The 16206-nt window shown below is 33.6% G+C and overlaps 1 protein-coding gene across 3 annotated transcripts in view; it reads left to right on the plus strand.

Moving 5' to 3' along the window:
- FUT8 (fucosyltransferase 8) overlaps nt 1-16206 on the plus strand; it is a 128130-nt gene that overhangs the window by 93179 nt on the left and 18745 nt on the right. For all 3 annotated transcript variants that reach the window (XM_040602030.1, XM_040602031.1, XM_040602032.1), the window contains one exon: nt 2942-3179. In XM_040602030.1, coding sequence (XP_040457964.1) covers nt 2942-3179 — 238 coding nt within the window. The remainder of the gene's footprint in view (nt 1-2941; nt 3180-16206) is intronic.

Raw genomic sequence — 16206 nt, forward strand, 5'->3', positions numbered from 1 at the left:
TTACAGGGCTTGACAATCCTGGAGGTCCCTTCCATCCCTCTCTTGATTATGTAGACAACTCAGTTGTGTGTGTGGTGAGCAGTGCAGTTAAGGATGAGAACAGAGTGCACTGCTCATTCAAATCAGAGATTTATAATGCTTTTCTGTGACTTTGTGCCAGGAGGAAAAATCTTGGCAGTCTTCACTGGATTTGAAATTGGCTGTTATTATCCTTTATCAACTCAATACCTTTATGGGTTGCTTTGGTTGGCAATTTTGGCTTACGAACACACAAGCTATTATGATACATGCAATGTGATTGTAATTTGCATTCCTTCTCAACAGTTATTAATTCTACCTTTTTTCAGGAAATGCCAGTTGAAACTGCAGTACATCTAAGTATCTCCACTTTTTTTTTTTTAAGTTCTAAAGAAATGATTTAAGCTCAAATACTGCATTGTCTTAAAATTTCAGTATAGAAATCTGAAAAAAACACAGTCATAAAGAAATTACCTTAACTAGCTTTCTATTCAAGTCACAAACTAATATTAATATATATACTTTCTAGTTAAGTCTCCAAGTAGTTAGAACCCAAGTGAGTGCATTATATTAGCATTAGTAAGCAGTCATGGTATCAAGTTATGTTTCTTTATGTGATTCCTACTTGATTTCCATAATATAAATAAGCTATTATATGAAACTGCATTTGCATGTAAGAATGTTAGAAGGGCACACCTTACCTAAGTTTACACAACTTCAGATATGGTGTCAACTAAATGCTTTCAGTTTGAAGAGGACGCAGGCATTTAAAGGTAATAGAAAGTGTAGACAACATTATTAGTATTTTCTATACATTCTCATAGATTACCCCTTCCAAAATAGTTACAAAAAGATTAGTTTCTGTGACAGTTTTTGCTATGTGGAAAAAAATGGGAAGACAGTCTTAATAAAATGCTTTATGGCTCTGTTGACATCTCTAATGTATCTGTTGTCCCTGTTTATGTGCTTTCTTTAAAAAAAAAATCTTGATTTTAAATGTCTCAACAAAATTATATTGCAAAATCATTAATTAATTTTAAAAATAAATAAAATTCTAAGTCAATTGATATCTTGTGACAGGCTTGTATGTCCTGCTTTTTGGTAAATACAGTTTGCTAATGGTTTAGTTTTGTCCATGATAGTTCTTTTTCAATCTGGTTATAGTATGTTACACAAAGGTATTAAAACTCTCCTGAGATAGTCTATATAATGTATGAATTATTTTTAAGTAGCAGTTAAAACATCTAGATACATCTTTCAAAAACAGAAGTAAAACACATAAACACAAAGTACAAATTTTCAACTTCTGCAACTGAATACTTCTGTCTGCTTCTGACAGTTCTCTAAATGACAGAAAGAAGGTTCTTATATTTTTTTATTAGACCATATTTCAGTTGTAAAATTAGCAACATAACAATAGACACCATTTTCTGGGTTTTGAGCTGAAGTATTTTCTACACAGGAACAGTTAACAGCCGAAAATGACTACTTGCACCTGCTATTATTGCACTTCATTGAATGGTGGAAATATGTCTGTAGATTTAGGGAGGAGATATTTTTTCATGGAATTCTTGCTTTGTGGACTTGCACACAATACTAGAAAACCCTTTTTCTCTCCTAAAAGACTATGGGAAGTAGATTCGTTATAGTCTCAAAGGTACCTGTTAGGTTTAGTCTCAAGCTACTCATCGGATGTTGTGATAGCAAGAGTACTGGTCTGAGCAACAAAAATTAGGAACAGAAATTTTGATTTATTGCTTTTCATAGCTAATTATACTTTGAATCAATTTTTTTTTCCTTAAAATGAAAAAAAAACCCAAATGTTGAAGTAACATGTTATACGGTTTGCTTTTTCTCTCTTTTTTTTTTTGGATCTGAACTATTTTCCCCTCTTTTACACACCTGAATGAACAAATTACTATTGTTTTTTAAAGTATTTTACGACTCAGACTATTCAGATGGAGAGATCTCAGTTCTCTAGATGGTGGTTGTTGGTTTTTGGAAAAACCTGATTTGTTGCAAATTTATGAAAAAAATTATTTAATGTTGCTTAGATGCAAGAGAAACAATTTTTGTTGACACTCAAATATCAGTAGTCTTGCAGCCGAACTGAAAACTGACTTTTCATCCTTGAGATTTTATAGAAAACCTTTCTGGAATGCAGAAGTATGTCTAGAGGCATGCAGGTATGAATGTGTACAGCAAAGTACTGTATTTTACAGAAAGAAGAACTTCTGTAGATTCTGTGGTTGTGTTGTCCACATACATTAGAATGTTTATTAGTTTGTACTTTTAAACATAACATTCACATCATGTAGACATTTACCTCCTTTGTTGTTTCTTGGATTGTGGAAGTGTTGTATATTATTCTATTGAGAGTGCATCCAGATTAAAATACTGTCTTTTTATCAGTCTGCTCAGTTATCTGTTTCATATTCTGTATTTGGTATGTGGTCAGTTAGTCTGGGAAGCAGTCCATTAATAAGCGTTGGCTTTATTCTGTATCTAGTAGACAGGTGGAAATTTTCTTTTGTTGAGTGACATGCATGCTCATTGAAAGAGAACTAACAAACTTGGAAAAATGCCAAAGGAAAAAGCATTGCAACGCTGAAAATCATGTTGATGAAATGTGAACCTTGAGTCCAAATGTTAGGTTATTCTGACAGATTTACAAATGAGAATGTAATTTAAAATCTTGAAGGTACTCTATTTTCTGTTAGGATAGTGAAGTATGTTCAATAACTGTTCATGTTCACAGTGAAGAATTCACATAAAATTTTCATGGAGCTGAAGCTTACTCATCCATTTTAATATGAGATGTATTATAGCAGGATGGCTGGTGTGATTTATGACAGTTTTTCAGAAAAAGTATGCCTTCGTGTATATCTTCTCTTCAGCTTCACTTTTTCATCCATACTTACAGAACCCGAAGGATTGCAGCAAAGCTAAGAAACTTGTGTGTAATATTAACAAAGGCTGTGGCTATGGCTGTCAACTTCATCATGTAGTCTACTGCTTCATGATTGCTTATGGCACTCAGAGAACACTTATATTAGAGTCTCAGAATTGGCGCTATGCTACTGGTGGCTGGGAGACTGTATTTAGGCCTGTAAGCGAGACATGTACTGACAGATCAGGCACCACCACTGGACACTGGTCAGGTAAGATTTAATAATTCAAATATCTTCTCCCTGGTTTTTTTCAGCTTCATTTACAAACTATTTTGATACCTCTTTTTTAATGTTCTGTACTGTGTAATAACTATTGACTGCAATTGTATATGCAAGCCTCTTCTAAATTTTATTTTTGCATTGTATTGAAAACCTATTATTGTTATTAAGATATCTCTGTTTTGGAAGAGACTTTTAAAATATAAAAATTCTGTATTTCAGATTTAAATCATAATCCTTCAGCAGTCTGCCACTGTGTTATGTGCCAGATATGAATTCAATTTTTATGGGAACAAAGTATTAAATACAGACTGTTGTTGGTAAACTTTAAAACAATAAAGCATGTTTCAAATACAAAGCAAAAGAAATACAAAGAAAATGGTATCAAATAGTCATTCACATACCAACAAAATAATGAAATTGAAATAGTTTTTAATGTAAACTGAACTGACTTGAAATTCAGGGTGTAAAAACAGTGGTGATGTTAAATACCTTTTTATTTGTAGATCAGTAAGTTGGTCCATTCTTAAACTAGGCTGAACAATTTTGCTACAATGCTTAGGTGGACATTCGTGTTTGGAGGATCAGATAGCTTCGTCTCAAAGTAAATAAGTGTTCATTTTAATGGAATTCTCATGGTCGGCATGTTGAAAAGTTGTGAACATCTGCATGTTTTTATATTTTTTTCTCTATATTTTAAACAGTTTTCAGGTATTGGTCAAATTGAGTAGGTATACAGCTCAAGTGGAGATGCCTGGCAGTATGCTGACATTTTGCTTTCAATTTATAATAAATACTATGAGTAATGTTTTAAAATTAAATTTCTGCACAGGTAATTCTTATGTGAACAATTGTCAGCTTTTTAAAACACAGATTTTGTTGAGTCTTCCTCTGGGTTTAGATATACTTATTTTTTCTAAATCTGTAAGTGGGATTACAGTGGGCATTTATAAACGCTACAATGACTGCAGGGAAGACACAGTTGATCAAAAATTATACAACTGCCTGTTCTTACCCAAGATCAGATGAATTTAGTGAGAAGTGAGATGTCTTCATTGATAAAAGGAGATTCGTGGAAAAAAGCATAATTAAACAATTGGGTTACAGACAGATGGAATGTTAATTTTAATAATGTTTTTTATTATTGACAGTTATAGTCCATGTAAGTATTGCATGAATAGGTAAGCTGACAATGGGTAGAGAATGGGCTAAGCTATGGACAAGGCAAGTAAGGGGTAAGCTGTGTCAAAGAGAAATTCCTTCAAAGGGTTGGGTTTTCTTGTTTTGATAACAAGTATGAATCTTCATACGTGCAAGTGAATCTTACGTCTTCCTATGCGGTTGATAGTCAGAACATATCAGAATCTCCAGTCTTTTCAGTAGGATACTGCATACCTGGTGCATGTGGAATCTTCAAGAGTTTCACTGTTAATGTGTTAGAAATCACAAATTAACTTTTCCAGATTTACAAAATCCAATTTACAGATTGGTGTGTAAGCACACTTGTGTGTTTACGCATTGAAACAACATCTGCGCATTGAAGTAATGTCTGTTCTTCAAAGTTTCAAGATGCTGCAGAACTTTTCTTCGAAAATTCTAGAAGTTTTTGTGAATGAGAATATTTTCCAAAAATTAAATTTTAGAAGTGGTTGAATGTTTTCTAAGAATAAGTAGAAATGGAAAACTGATATTTGAAACTCCAGCTGAAGTTTTATTCATGTTTGGCAAAATTAGCAATTGAAACTGCCATCTGGTCATGGTTCTGGGCAGACTGCTCTATGTGATCCCAGAATTTAGTTGCAGGCAGTTCTGTGTGCCTTGCATTTAGCATAATAAGCTGTAAACCACTGTTCTGGAGCACTTATGCACACATGCCTTAAAGACTATATATTTTCATGAAAATCTGTTAAAGTAGAACATGATTTCCTGCAATATGGGCTGTTGCTGATAAACGTACAAATAATGTTTGCTTTTAGCTCTCTACAGTTTTGTTTTGTTTTGAGATTAGTTTCTAGATGAGAATGAATGGTTTGAAGGCTGAACTCATGCAATATCTTGATCAACTTTTTAAAAAATTAACTAATGCCACTAATTTGCATTTTGATATTCTAGAGATATAAGATATTCAGCTATGAAAGACAGTGTCTATGGTAAGCCTACTGGGTAGCCACACACACTGTAAACGTGTTAAATTCTGGTCTTCTGCAATGGACTGATCACTGAAGGCGGCTACTGATGGTTGATTGCTTTTACTAGCTTCAGTGTGGCTTCAGTAGGAGTCTTCACTGGATACTTAATTGCCAGTAAATCTGAAAGACACTCTATCTTGTCAAAGATTTGTATGTGCTTTTTATGTCTTTATAAATTTATACAGATTTTGAATTTTTTTAATTTTGTTTTTATTCCCTGTACCTTTACAGGGACAAATTAAGAAGAGTTTGTGTGCAAACCCACACCTTTAATTTTTTTTTCTACCGTTCTGAAATCTGTCATCTTTTTAACTATATTGCATCTGTTTGACAATTATTTTAGTTGTATGAGCAACATGAAGTTTTGAGGTTTCTGAAGTCTATCTTCAGCAAAATAATTGAGATAATAGTAATCTCTTCTACAAAAGATTGAGGCTTACGTGAGCTGAGAATATATATTATTGGTCCAGTCCTTTCCTAACTAGGCATAAAAGCTAAGCTTGTCTGTTTCAAAAGAAATTAGCATATTTTGAGAATTCGGGAAGTAGGGTGAATTTTAATAAGCAAGCTGACATTAGTCTGATAGCAAAAGATTAGTAAGGCATGTTCTCATCTGTGCAGAGAATTAGGGGTCATCTCATCCCTTGTCATCTCTGGCAGGAGTTGTTCTTTTTGTTTGACACGGTATTCCTACAAGTCAAGTTCAGTTTTTCTAGCTTAAATATGTTAAAAGACTGAGAAATCTGTTTCAGGTTTTGGCAAATACAAGAGTTATTTTACACTGTGGCGTAATTTTTCCTCTTCCTTTCACTTGCTTTCATACTGTCATTCTAAAGGGAAAAAAAATCTTAAGAGATGGTTGTATGCCTGTTCTTTTTCAATTTTAAAGTCGTTCCTTGCCTGTAACTGTAACTTACTCGTAGTTCATTTTTCCTTTATATCTGTGGCCAAACTATTTATGTAATTTAGGTAGGAAGTGTTATAAGAAGCATGTATGACTCCCTAGTAATAAGAACCAAAGTTCAGAGAACTTGTGAAGACATGTTTATCATTAAATTTTTGATTAATTTTCTTTAAAATAGCTATATTGAGCATGAATATTTTTAGTTGCCAGTTCATAATATTCTGATATCAGTGCAACATGCTGAAACAGGTTAGGCCATTTTTTTTGTCATTTTTTACTAGCCGATTTATGGTAACGTGGTGTTATTCCCCACAATACATTGAAGGAGGGCTAGAAAATAACTAGATAAAAAAGCGGGACCATATGATAAATGTGAAAAGAAAACAGATTAATAGAAATCACAGATTAGTATATGGTTAGAAGTCATATCTGCATTACATGATGGGAGAATGAAGGGATATGGAGGTAAAGAAGCCACGTACATGTTTTAAATAACAGCATGTGCTCCTTTCCATGAAGGCTGCAAACCAGTAAAATGAAAGATAACTTGAAAAACCAAACCCGAAATAGTTTCCTGCAGTTACCTTTGAATATTGACTTTGCCTCTACCTGTGGTTTGAGGAATGAATGCTTTTAAGGCAGATGTATCCAGAGGGGGAAAAACGGCAGAGCTCTTTATTAGGTGGTAGTGCCAGCTTTTAAGTATTGATCGAACCGTAATGTTAAAATACGAATCAACTAATATGTTTATATATATAATTAAAGTGGATGCTGTGGTTTCACAAAATTAATTTTTAATTTATTAAAACTAATCAGGCCACAGTAATCAAAAAGACTAAATGAAATTTGCAAACCCAAACCATAAAAGTTCTGCAGAATTTATTGCAATAAGTAAGGAAGTTTAATTCCATGAACTAGATCTTCCTTGACAGTAGTTTTTCTTTTACGTAAATCAGATTAATATTTAGTATTATACTAAAAAAACCCTTTAACTTGCATGTGGTTCTGTGAATTATATTTTGCTCCCGTATCTCTTCCTTATAAAGTCCTGCAGAAAAATTTGATAAATTTGATCCATTTCTGTTTCTAATTCTTAGTATCTTTTTCAATACTCATTTTCATTTATATCTATATGTATCTATCACATTTCGCATATATATATGTATCTTACACATTTATGTGATTGTGAAGCATACTGAGGAATGGTGATTTGAGAGAACAGAGCAGAACAGCAATGCCTGGTATTTGTTTCAGTTGTGTTCATCTTGAAATCAAGTACTGATATTGCGTAGAGTTTTTGTTGTGAAGGTGTGTTGTAAGATGCACTATATGAAGACATTTCTGTATGTAAACATGACAAAATATTTAGAAAGTTGTAACTCCTAAAAGGACTATAGAATTCTAATGAGATAGATCTGTGTTTTCAAAGCAATGCAGTAGTCTAAGAGAGCACAGTGTGATCCATATTTCTGCCTACATGGTAGAAAACAGCAGCAAGAAGCTATTTTCACCTTGCAGAGCAATGGCCAGGCTGCAGCACACTGTCTATCGAGTTTTGTTATCTGGCCTTCAGAATGGAAATTGATAAATATGAAAAGATTCTCAGAAAGAACTACATTGATTCAAGGCCAGAAAAGTCTGCTTTACAGTTAGTGATTAAAGAACGTAATTCAATTTAAAAATGAAGCAAGTTTAAAAAGCTCATCCTGCCACATTTTATAGGCATATCTATATGGGAAAAATTTCTACTTTTAGATAAAAGCATGTGGTTGGACAATTCAGATTGAAAATAAGGTCTGCTTTCTGCAGAAAGATTGGCTGGCTACTGTAATTTATTCAGGTGATATGGTACATTCTCCATCAGTAAGTCTTAATTTCATAAAGATTCTGTGTGTTCTTGAAAACTGAGTAGCTATGCCTTGCATGAGGACAAGTAGACTCATTTATTTTAAACAGTCCTTTACCTGCTATTACTCAAGAGATTGGAACAGCAGAAAAACAAAAGGAAAAATAAGTTGACATGTTTTTTAAAATGTGATTTTACTTTTTTGAGTGAGGTGAGTCAATCCATGAAAGGTATAACTAAAACGTTAGTTGTTATCTTTGAGTGCATGGCAATTTTATTTTTTTTTCACTTTCAAATATCAGATCAGCGCTTAACTTCATGAACAAAACTGCTACTGGAATAAAAGAAGCAAAGTCTGAGAAAAATGAAAATCAAGTTCATTTAACCAGCTGATCTTACACTGAGGGAAAACATGTATTTAGTGTCAGTATTTAGTGTTGTTTTTTTATGAAACTTTCATAGTTTATAAATATAAGTTAGTGCTTTCTGGATCTCAGGGAAACAGAACAGCATGCTTTGTTGTAGCTTTACTAGTAATTTAAAAGACGGGTTGTGATCCTGTTTTGACTCATGGATAGAGAAGATTGTAGTTTTTGCTTTACTCTGAACCGATTCTCACTAACATATTCACATAAAAAATAGTTTCTGGAAAGGTGAGTTGTTCTCATGTATGTAAAAAAAAAGATCTTCAGAATACTGTAAAGAGAGTTGTATTTAGAAGATATCTGGTAATGTAATTGAACTTAGTTCCAACATCCATGTGTAATAAAAAAAATCCTGTTCAATATATTCCTGGGGTTTTTTTTTCCCCTTTGCCTTTTAAAAAGGGTTTACTTCTATAGATCATCTCCCCATTGCAGTACAAGGGAAGAGACAGCCTTCCATTAGCCCTAAAATAAGTTAAATTGTAGCCTAAGAGTACATTATTTATTTTTAATTACTTTAAAATTCTTGCTACAGCTTTTTCTTGTTATGAAAATGTGGCTCTCCAAAATCAGGAAAAGAAGTATCTAGAGTTCATCTTAAGAATATATTAGTTATTGTCATAGTTGCATTTATGTAATACAGGTTGTTATCTGAAAATTGGAAAATGATAATTATTGTTGCTGTTACTGAAGCTCCTAAAAGCCTTGTTGCAACAGGTATTTTCCAGGGAGATAGTGTTATAGACTGTAGAATGTTGCAATTGGAATTAGGACCAGTAAGATAGACACAGCAGAAGATATTAGGAGTGTGAGTAATTTTATGCATAGTGAAATTCGCATGAAGACATTTAACTCTGCTTGATTTTTAAATATAGTATGCAGCAAAGTTATTTATGGTTATAATCCTGTCGTGCTGTTTTAGCAGCCTGGCATCATTTCAGACATAGCAGAGAAATGAAGATACCTGCAAAAGTAATTTCTATACCTGGTAGGAAGCAGGATCAAGTACTAAAATAGAGAAGCAGGCTTTAAAAAGAACAGCATTGTTCTGTTCAGAGACCTGAGAATAAAATGAAATCTTGAAAAGGACTTTTAGTTTGGAGGGACTACAGGCAGAAGGAGTAGAAGTGTTACAGTCAGAAAAAGTCTAGATGATGTCACAACATTAACTTAAATGTTGTGAGTATTATCATAAAGTTATTAGTTATCTCCTTAACAATTCATAATTAATGCAGTATACTCAACTTGTCTGGAAGAATATTACTTCGTTAACAGAATAAACAGAACATTACTGTTACGTAGTACCCATTTATTGGATTAAGCTTCGTATGTAAAGAATATTTCCAGTTGTAGTTAGCTAATTATTTGTTGATAGTGACAGATGTTGAAAGGTTTTGGTTTTAGCTATGGGTCTAAACCAAAGCTGCTTAGGAAGTCAAGCGTGCTGTTGGAAATTACATTTTGAGGAAGAATACAATTTTAAAATTGTTATTATTTACATCATTAACTTTTCCAAAAATTGTCATAAACCCCAATGTACAATACAAAATACTCAGATATTACTGCAGAATACCTTTATTAATATATTGTATGAATAGATAATAGTTTAATGTTGTAAGAAAATGTTTATTACATAGTTTCATATTTCTTGTCATTACATGTCTGTGAATGCCATCTCATCTAACGTGTTAAATTGCAGTTCCTTATGCAAGTGAAACCCATAATCATGCAAAACAATATGAGATTAGTGTACATGGCAAGACAGGATAGTATCTCTCATGACATGTCTTGCAACGTGCCTTGAAGTTTGGGTTTAATACTCTGCATTCCAATGAACTTTTTAGTTTTGTAATTTTACTTTTTCCCACTATTTGACATAAAAAACAGCTATAGTTATCTTAAATAATGTAAATTAACCCACTGTGTGCTCTAAAGAGATTATACGCATATTTTAGTTATTTCACAACCTTGATTTTATTTCATTAATGCATCTACATACAGTATCTTGTCAATAGTTGACGTGTTCCAGTGGAAATGTGTTAGGACAGTTGGCTTACTTTATTGGTACACCACTCTTCAGCATTTTGTAGCTACAGTGGAAATTTAGTTAGGTAGGAAGACTAAATAAGAGAAACCAGATAAGTGAATTTGGTAGGGGAAAAAAAATCTGAAGTGGCCATCTGCTTATCTAAGAGAAAACAAAACAGTTAACCCTGCATCTCAGAGATTTTGGAAAGCAGCATCCAGGTAAATTAAATTTAGCTTGCATGAAGGTAGGGATTTCTTAGTCCACTACACTATGTATCATTTGTAAGGTTATATGCTGTGTGTGCATCTCAGCCCTCAGAAACAAAGTTCTGTCTTTCAGGCAGAGGGATGGAACTGAGGAAAAAAGAGGGTAGAAGCATAATTGAGACTTTCAGTGATATCACAGAGTTGTCCTGCCTTCAGCTTGCAATTCTCGTCTTGGGGAAGAACATTTTCTGCTAGGGTGATAAGGTGCCAGAAGAAACAAGTCTACAAATAGCATGGGGGGCTGAAATTCCTGATTTGAAGTGTGTGCGTGGTCACAACAGTGTACCATAAACTTATAGGATGTTTCAGTACTCACAGTAATTTATGTGAGAATAACAGCTGATATCATGCAGCAGAGGTATAGCTATGTCTGCTTTAAATAACAGTAAATAAAAGGAATCCAAACAATCCACTACAATGTTTCATTGAAAAGAAGAGAGCTACCAAAAAAAAAAAGCAAAACAAAAAATGAGAATGCTTACAAGAAAGGACTAAATGCTTGCAAACAGCATGGAGATTGCATAAAACACGGACCAAACTCATACCACCAGTAAACCCCCTTTTTTTCAAAAAGGCAAATGTGATGAACTTGCTCAATATTGTTAAAAGGCATTTAAACTCCACCCCGCCCCCCCCCAACCAAAAACCCCAAACCAATTTTGTACAAATAAGAAAATAAGCAAGAATATAATCTCTAGCAAACTACATATGAAAGCATGGGAAGAAAGGCCAAAAAAGGTTTTGAGGAGAGGTTTGCTACAGGCAACAAAACCTGATAAGTCCTTTTTAAAATACATCATAATAAGGAAGCCTGCTGGCAAGTCTGGAGAGCCACTAGATGATCGAGGGATGAAAGGAGCACTGAAAAAAGTCAAGACTGTAGTACAAACCATAAAAATCTTACATATCTGCATTCATTATAGAAATGCTTAGGGAGGCTTCCGTGCTTTGACCTTTCTTCATAGGGGACACTCTAGATGCTCTTTCTCAAACAAGTGTCATTGAAAGTGTTTTACAAAAAAACATTTTGTTTATAATTGCTATTTTCTTATAATCACTTTTGTTTATAATTGCTATTCTACAGAACAATTGCTGTTCTACAAAAAAGTAGCTGAAGGAATACCGATTTTCAGAAAGGATTCCAGCAAATCACACATTCTGTATTGGACGAATTGATAGAAATTGTCATGAAGAATCAATTTAGGGAATACACAGAAAAATATGTTACAGTGGAGTAGAGTAAATCAGAGTTTTATAGAAAGAATAAATTTAGTAGCTTTATTTGAAAGAGGCAAAAAATATGTAGGTATGGAAGGCTGAGTACACTTAATAACTTGCACTTCAAGAAGGCACTTCAGAAGGCTTCCCCAGATGTAAACTACCATGAGACAGAAGTGAAGCTCCTGATGTATATAAAATTGGGTTAAAAGAAACTTCAGAGGGAAAGGGTAGAAATTAACGGTTAATATTTTAGAGGAGTAAGTCACCAGCAGAGACCAATGCAAACTTTACACTTCAACATACTCGTATGTTACACTTCATTATACTCACATGTCACCTGGCAAAGAGAGAGAACATGAGATGGCAGTATTTGTAATAATAAGGTATTTTGGTTAGTGAAGGTGAAAATTCTTTGTGAAGAGTTGCAGAAGATACTTGCAGTAGTAAGTGACTGCAAACTAAAATAGCAGATAGAAGTCTGTGTAGATAAAGACCCAGGTAATGGGGAACAACCACCCTGAAATATACACTCAGTATTGAGATCTGACTGTATTGCTATTTAGGAACTGTGGAGGGGCATATCCAGTGGTCAGTATACTGTAGTAACATGTTTGCGTAAAAACTTGGGCTTAAACTTAGCACGTGATTAAGATTTGCTTTTCAATATTTCAGCTTCAGGATTACAGAGTCCCTGTTTAAATGGTTGTACTAAAGGAACTGGGTGGCTCAATTGATGTGCAGTGAGATCTTTTTTCAGATCACAAGTTTGTATCTATGGTTCAAAACCAGTCTGACGGGTGTTTTATTGCATCTCTGAAATAAGTATATGGACTTCTTGAGCCACAGCTGCTGTTGACCCCTATTTTGGCAGCCTTTCCAGAAGCGGAAAGCCTTGCATGAACAAAGCAAGTTGAATTCTATTGTCCTCTCTCTCCCAAGTTCAGAGTAAAGTCCTGTTGATGATGTGGTGGTTTTGCCAGTATTTAGCATTTTTTGTGTGTAAGTAGAAAACTACGGTTTTCTGCACAGCTGTTTTCACAAGAATACTATTTTCTTTCCTAAAATTATAAGGAGAAAGTATATACAACAAAACTTTTTCACAAAGCATGTTAGTTGTTCTCAGTATTAAAATCAAGTAACTGTACAATGTCATTCTGCTTATTCCTGAAAGACCTAATGATCTGAAATTAGAGTTATGGGAAATGCAGTTATTTCTTGTAACTAGCTTTATTTCTTTTGTTTCTACATAGAGGAATGTTTGCCTTTGGTCTTTCAGTATGTTTGGTTTGTTTGGGTTTTTTTTCTTTTTTTTTTTAATTTTATTTTTTTGTAGCAATACTTTTAACATCGCTTTACTTGTGACACATAGTTCACTTCTGTAATCCCTAATGTGCCATACTAAACTAAATCCATTTTTATTTTAATAAGTATCTGTGTGCTCTTTCACACTGTATCAGTCAAGCCCACAATATTGAATGCTGATTCTGATTAAGCCATTTGTATAGGCTAGGTGTATTCTTGGTTCTCATTTAATTGTATGAGGAGTTACATTAAATCTATTCTTGATAAAGGTATGATGTTCTTAGAGGTTGTTTTCCATGTCAGCAGCTTTTTGTAGCAGGATGGATGGTTAATGTGGAATACACTGCTTTTAAATATATCCATTGTTAAGTAAATTTTCCAGTGGCAGAAGTAAGGATGTATATGTTTCTTGAATGTTTGATGTATATAATTGTGCTGTCTATCCAATAACGTTCAAGGGGCAAAAATGCAGATATTTTATACAATGACTTCTCCTTATGTCATTGTTAACTTAGATTAAGATTTGACATCTGTATAAAATGCAATTGACTCCTTGATAATAGTTCCATGCATGGGAAGGACTATAAGCAGACTAGCAAACACATTGTTCACTGAGAATTACGTAAGTATGTTGAAGTGAATGAAGGTAACCTAGAACAGGGGATTTTTATTCATGAATAAATGTGTCTACTGAAATAATTATGTTCAAAATAGTAGGGGCTTATTTCCCTACATTTCGTGATTAGGGGAAGCTGAAGCACTGCTGTTACTTTGTAGACATGGAAATCTAAGGAGTGCATGAAGCGGGGAAAAAAGGAGTCCTGGCTCTGTTCTCTGCAGTGGTACCAACAGCTGATCATGTATTTGATCAGATATGTTGTTCATATGAAATATCTTGTGAAGCAAAGCTTTCCCATTTTCCTAAAAGGTTGGTGTTGTCTCAATATACTAACAAAACTAGTACTAGTAGTTAAACTTGTACAAACTTTTTTTTAACTTGTAGTTAAAAAAGTACAATTTTTTCTCACGAGCATTGAATCATGGACAATAAATTGTAATTCGTAAATAAATGTCAAGTTTCCATTACAAACTGTAAAGCTTTTACTTAACTCTCAGTCTTCTAAGAATTGTTCCATAAGCAAAAATATAAAAATTGGCCTAATATTAGAGTTTATTTGATGTAAGGTAACTGTTCTGTACTTGAAAAGCTGTACTCTGTGTGTGTGCACACTAGGGAAAAATACAAGTGTGCTTTTTTGTTCAGATGAAAAAAACCAGTGTTTTTGGAATATCAGGAGACAGCATTAGGCAAATTGAGAGTAAAATTGCCTCAGAAGTATGTTAGGTCTCAAACAATCATTACAAAATTGGATATGTTAATCCGAGTCCTTTGTTTGGCTGCATAAACTTCCATCCAAACTGAAACATTCTTAGATTTTGAGGAAATTATCACCCGCATTCAAGTTTTGAGTTACTTCCTAATGTATTGCACTAGTCATTATAATGTCAGCAATGTTAGGGTTAAATAATAATACGTATTTTTAAGTAATATTTAAACAAGGGTAATCTGAACTGGCAGTTGTGGGGTCGAATTCAAGTCATGAAAACTTTTCATCCAAACCCTTCCTATGTCTTGAAAATGGGAATTTATCATCTAGTATGGGCTCATCCTTTCTATTAATACAGATACTATTAATACTGTACAGAAAGGCGGTAGTTCAAGGCTGGATGTTTCATTCATTTCAGTATAATTTTGCCAAATCCTAAAGGGTTCTTGTCTTTTTGCAATTGAGAAATGAATTTAAAAAACCCTAAAAATATCAGCGAATTATTCAAGATCTGTTTCTTTTATAGATTCAGAAGGTCATACTGAAGAAATGCTTTTATTGTTACAGATTTTGTTAGACATGAAGAATCATCTGAGTAGGCAAATAGTACTGAATATTTTTTCCACCATACAAAATAACTGAAAGCTATACCAAGACTTTTAAGGCAGAAATAATTTCTTAGGTTTTATATTTCTGTTTCTCAATTTTCAGACCCTCAGCCCACTGATTTCTTCCTAGTGTTGAGAACAGATAAGAAATTTGAAAACCTGCATTTTGTTACATTGGTCTTCTACCTACATTGGAAGACAACATATTTCTTTTTTTAACATTTCATGAAACAATAAATATTTAATAATCCAAGAAAAAAATCTTTACTATGATCTCATGTTTTTGGCATTACATGTCCATGAATGCCATCTAACACATTTTGTAGAGAAATCATTACAACCTTTTATGGAGAAAACTTTTGTATTTATATGTGAGTTATCTTGGGAGTTTTTTGATTCTTCCATTACAGTCCCATTATTTTCTTCGGAAAATGCTAAATTCTGTCTTCAGATTATAGACCACTCGAAAATGGGCAGACATGCTATGACCGAAGGCCAGGAAAATTTCCTTTTCTATTATTGCAGGGTTACACTCTTGTTTTTTCCCCTTGTATGTTAGGAGACTATGTGAAGTAGAGTATATCCCTTTTTCTCTCAGTTTCCTTCAGGTGCATTGTTAAGGTGAACTGTGCCTCACTGCTATGAATATCCAACAGCATAGCAGTTTTGTTCTCTGCCGTTTTATTTACGGCTAACTAAAACATCTTTTTGTCTACATGCACTTTGAGGGTTGTGTTCCATCTGGACTTGCATGTGAAGGTATTTTTACTAATTCATTGAAAGAAGAGTCTTCCAAGTGTTCAAATTAGTACAAAACAGGATTGGGAGCTCAAGTTACAGACTAGTAAGTAGCTCAAAAAGACAGTAAATGTCTAAACTGGGAGCCCTTCTCTGCTAGAT

The sequence above is a fragment of the Falco naumanni genome, chromosome 7 (assembly GCF_017639655.2).
Source record: "Falco naumanni isolate bFalNau1 chromosome 7, bFalNau1.pat, whole genome shotgun sequence".
Lineage (NCBI taxonomy): Eukaryota > Metazoa > Chordata > Aves > Falconiformes > Falconidae > Falco > Falco naumanni.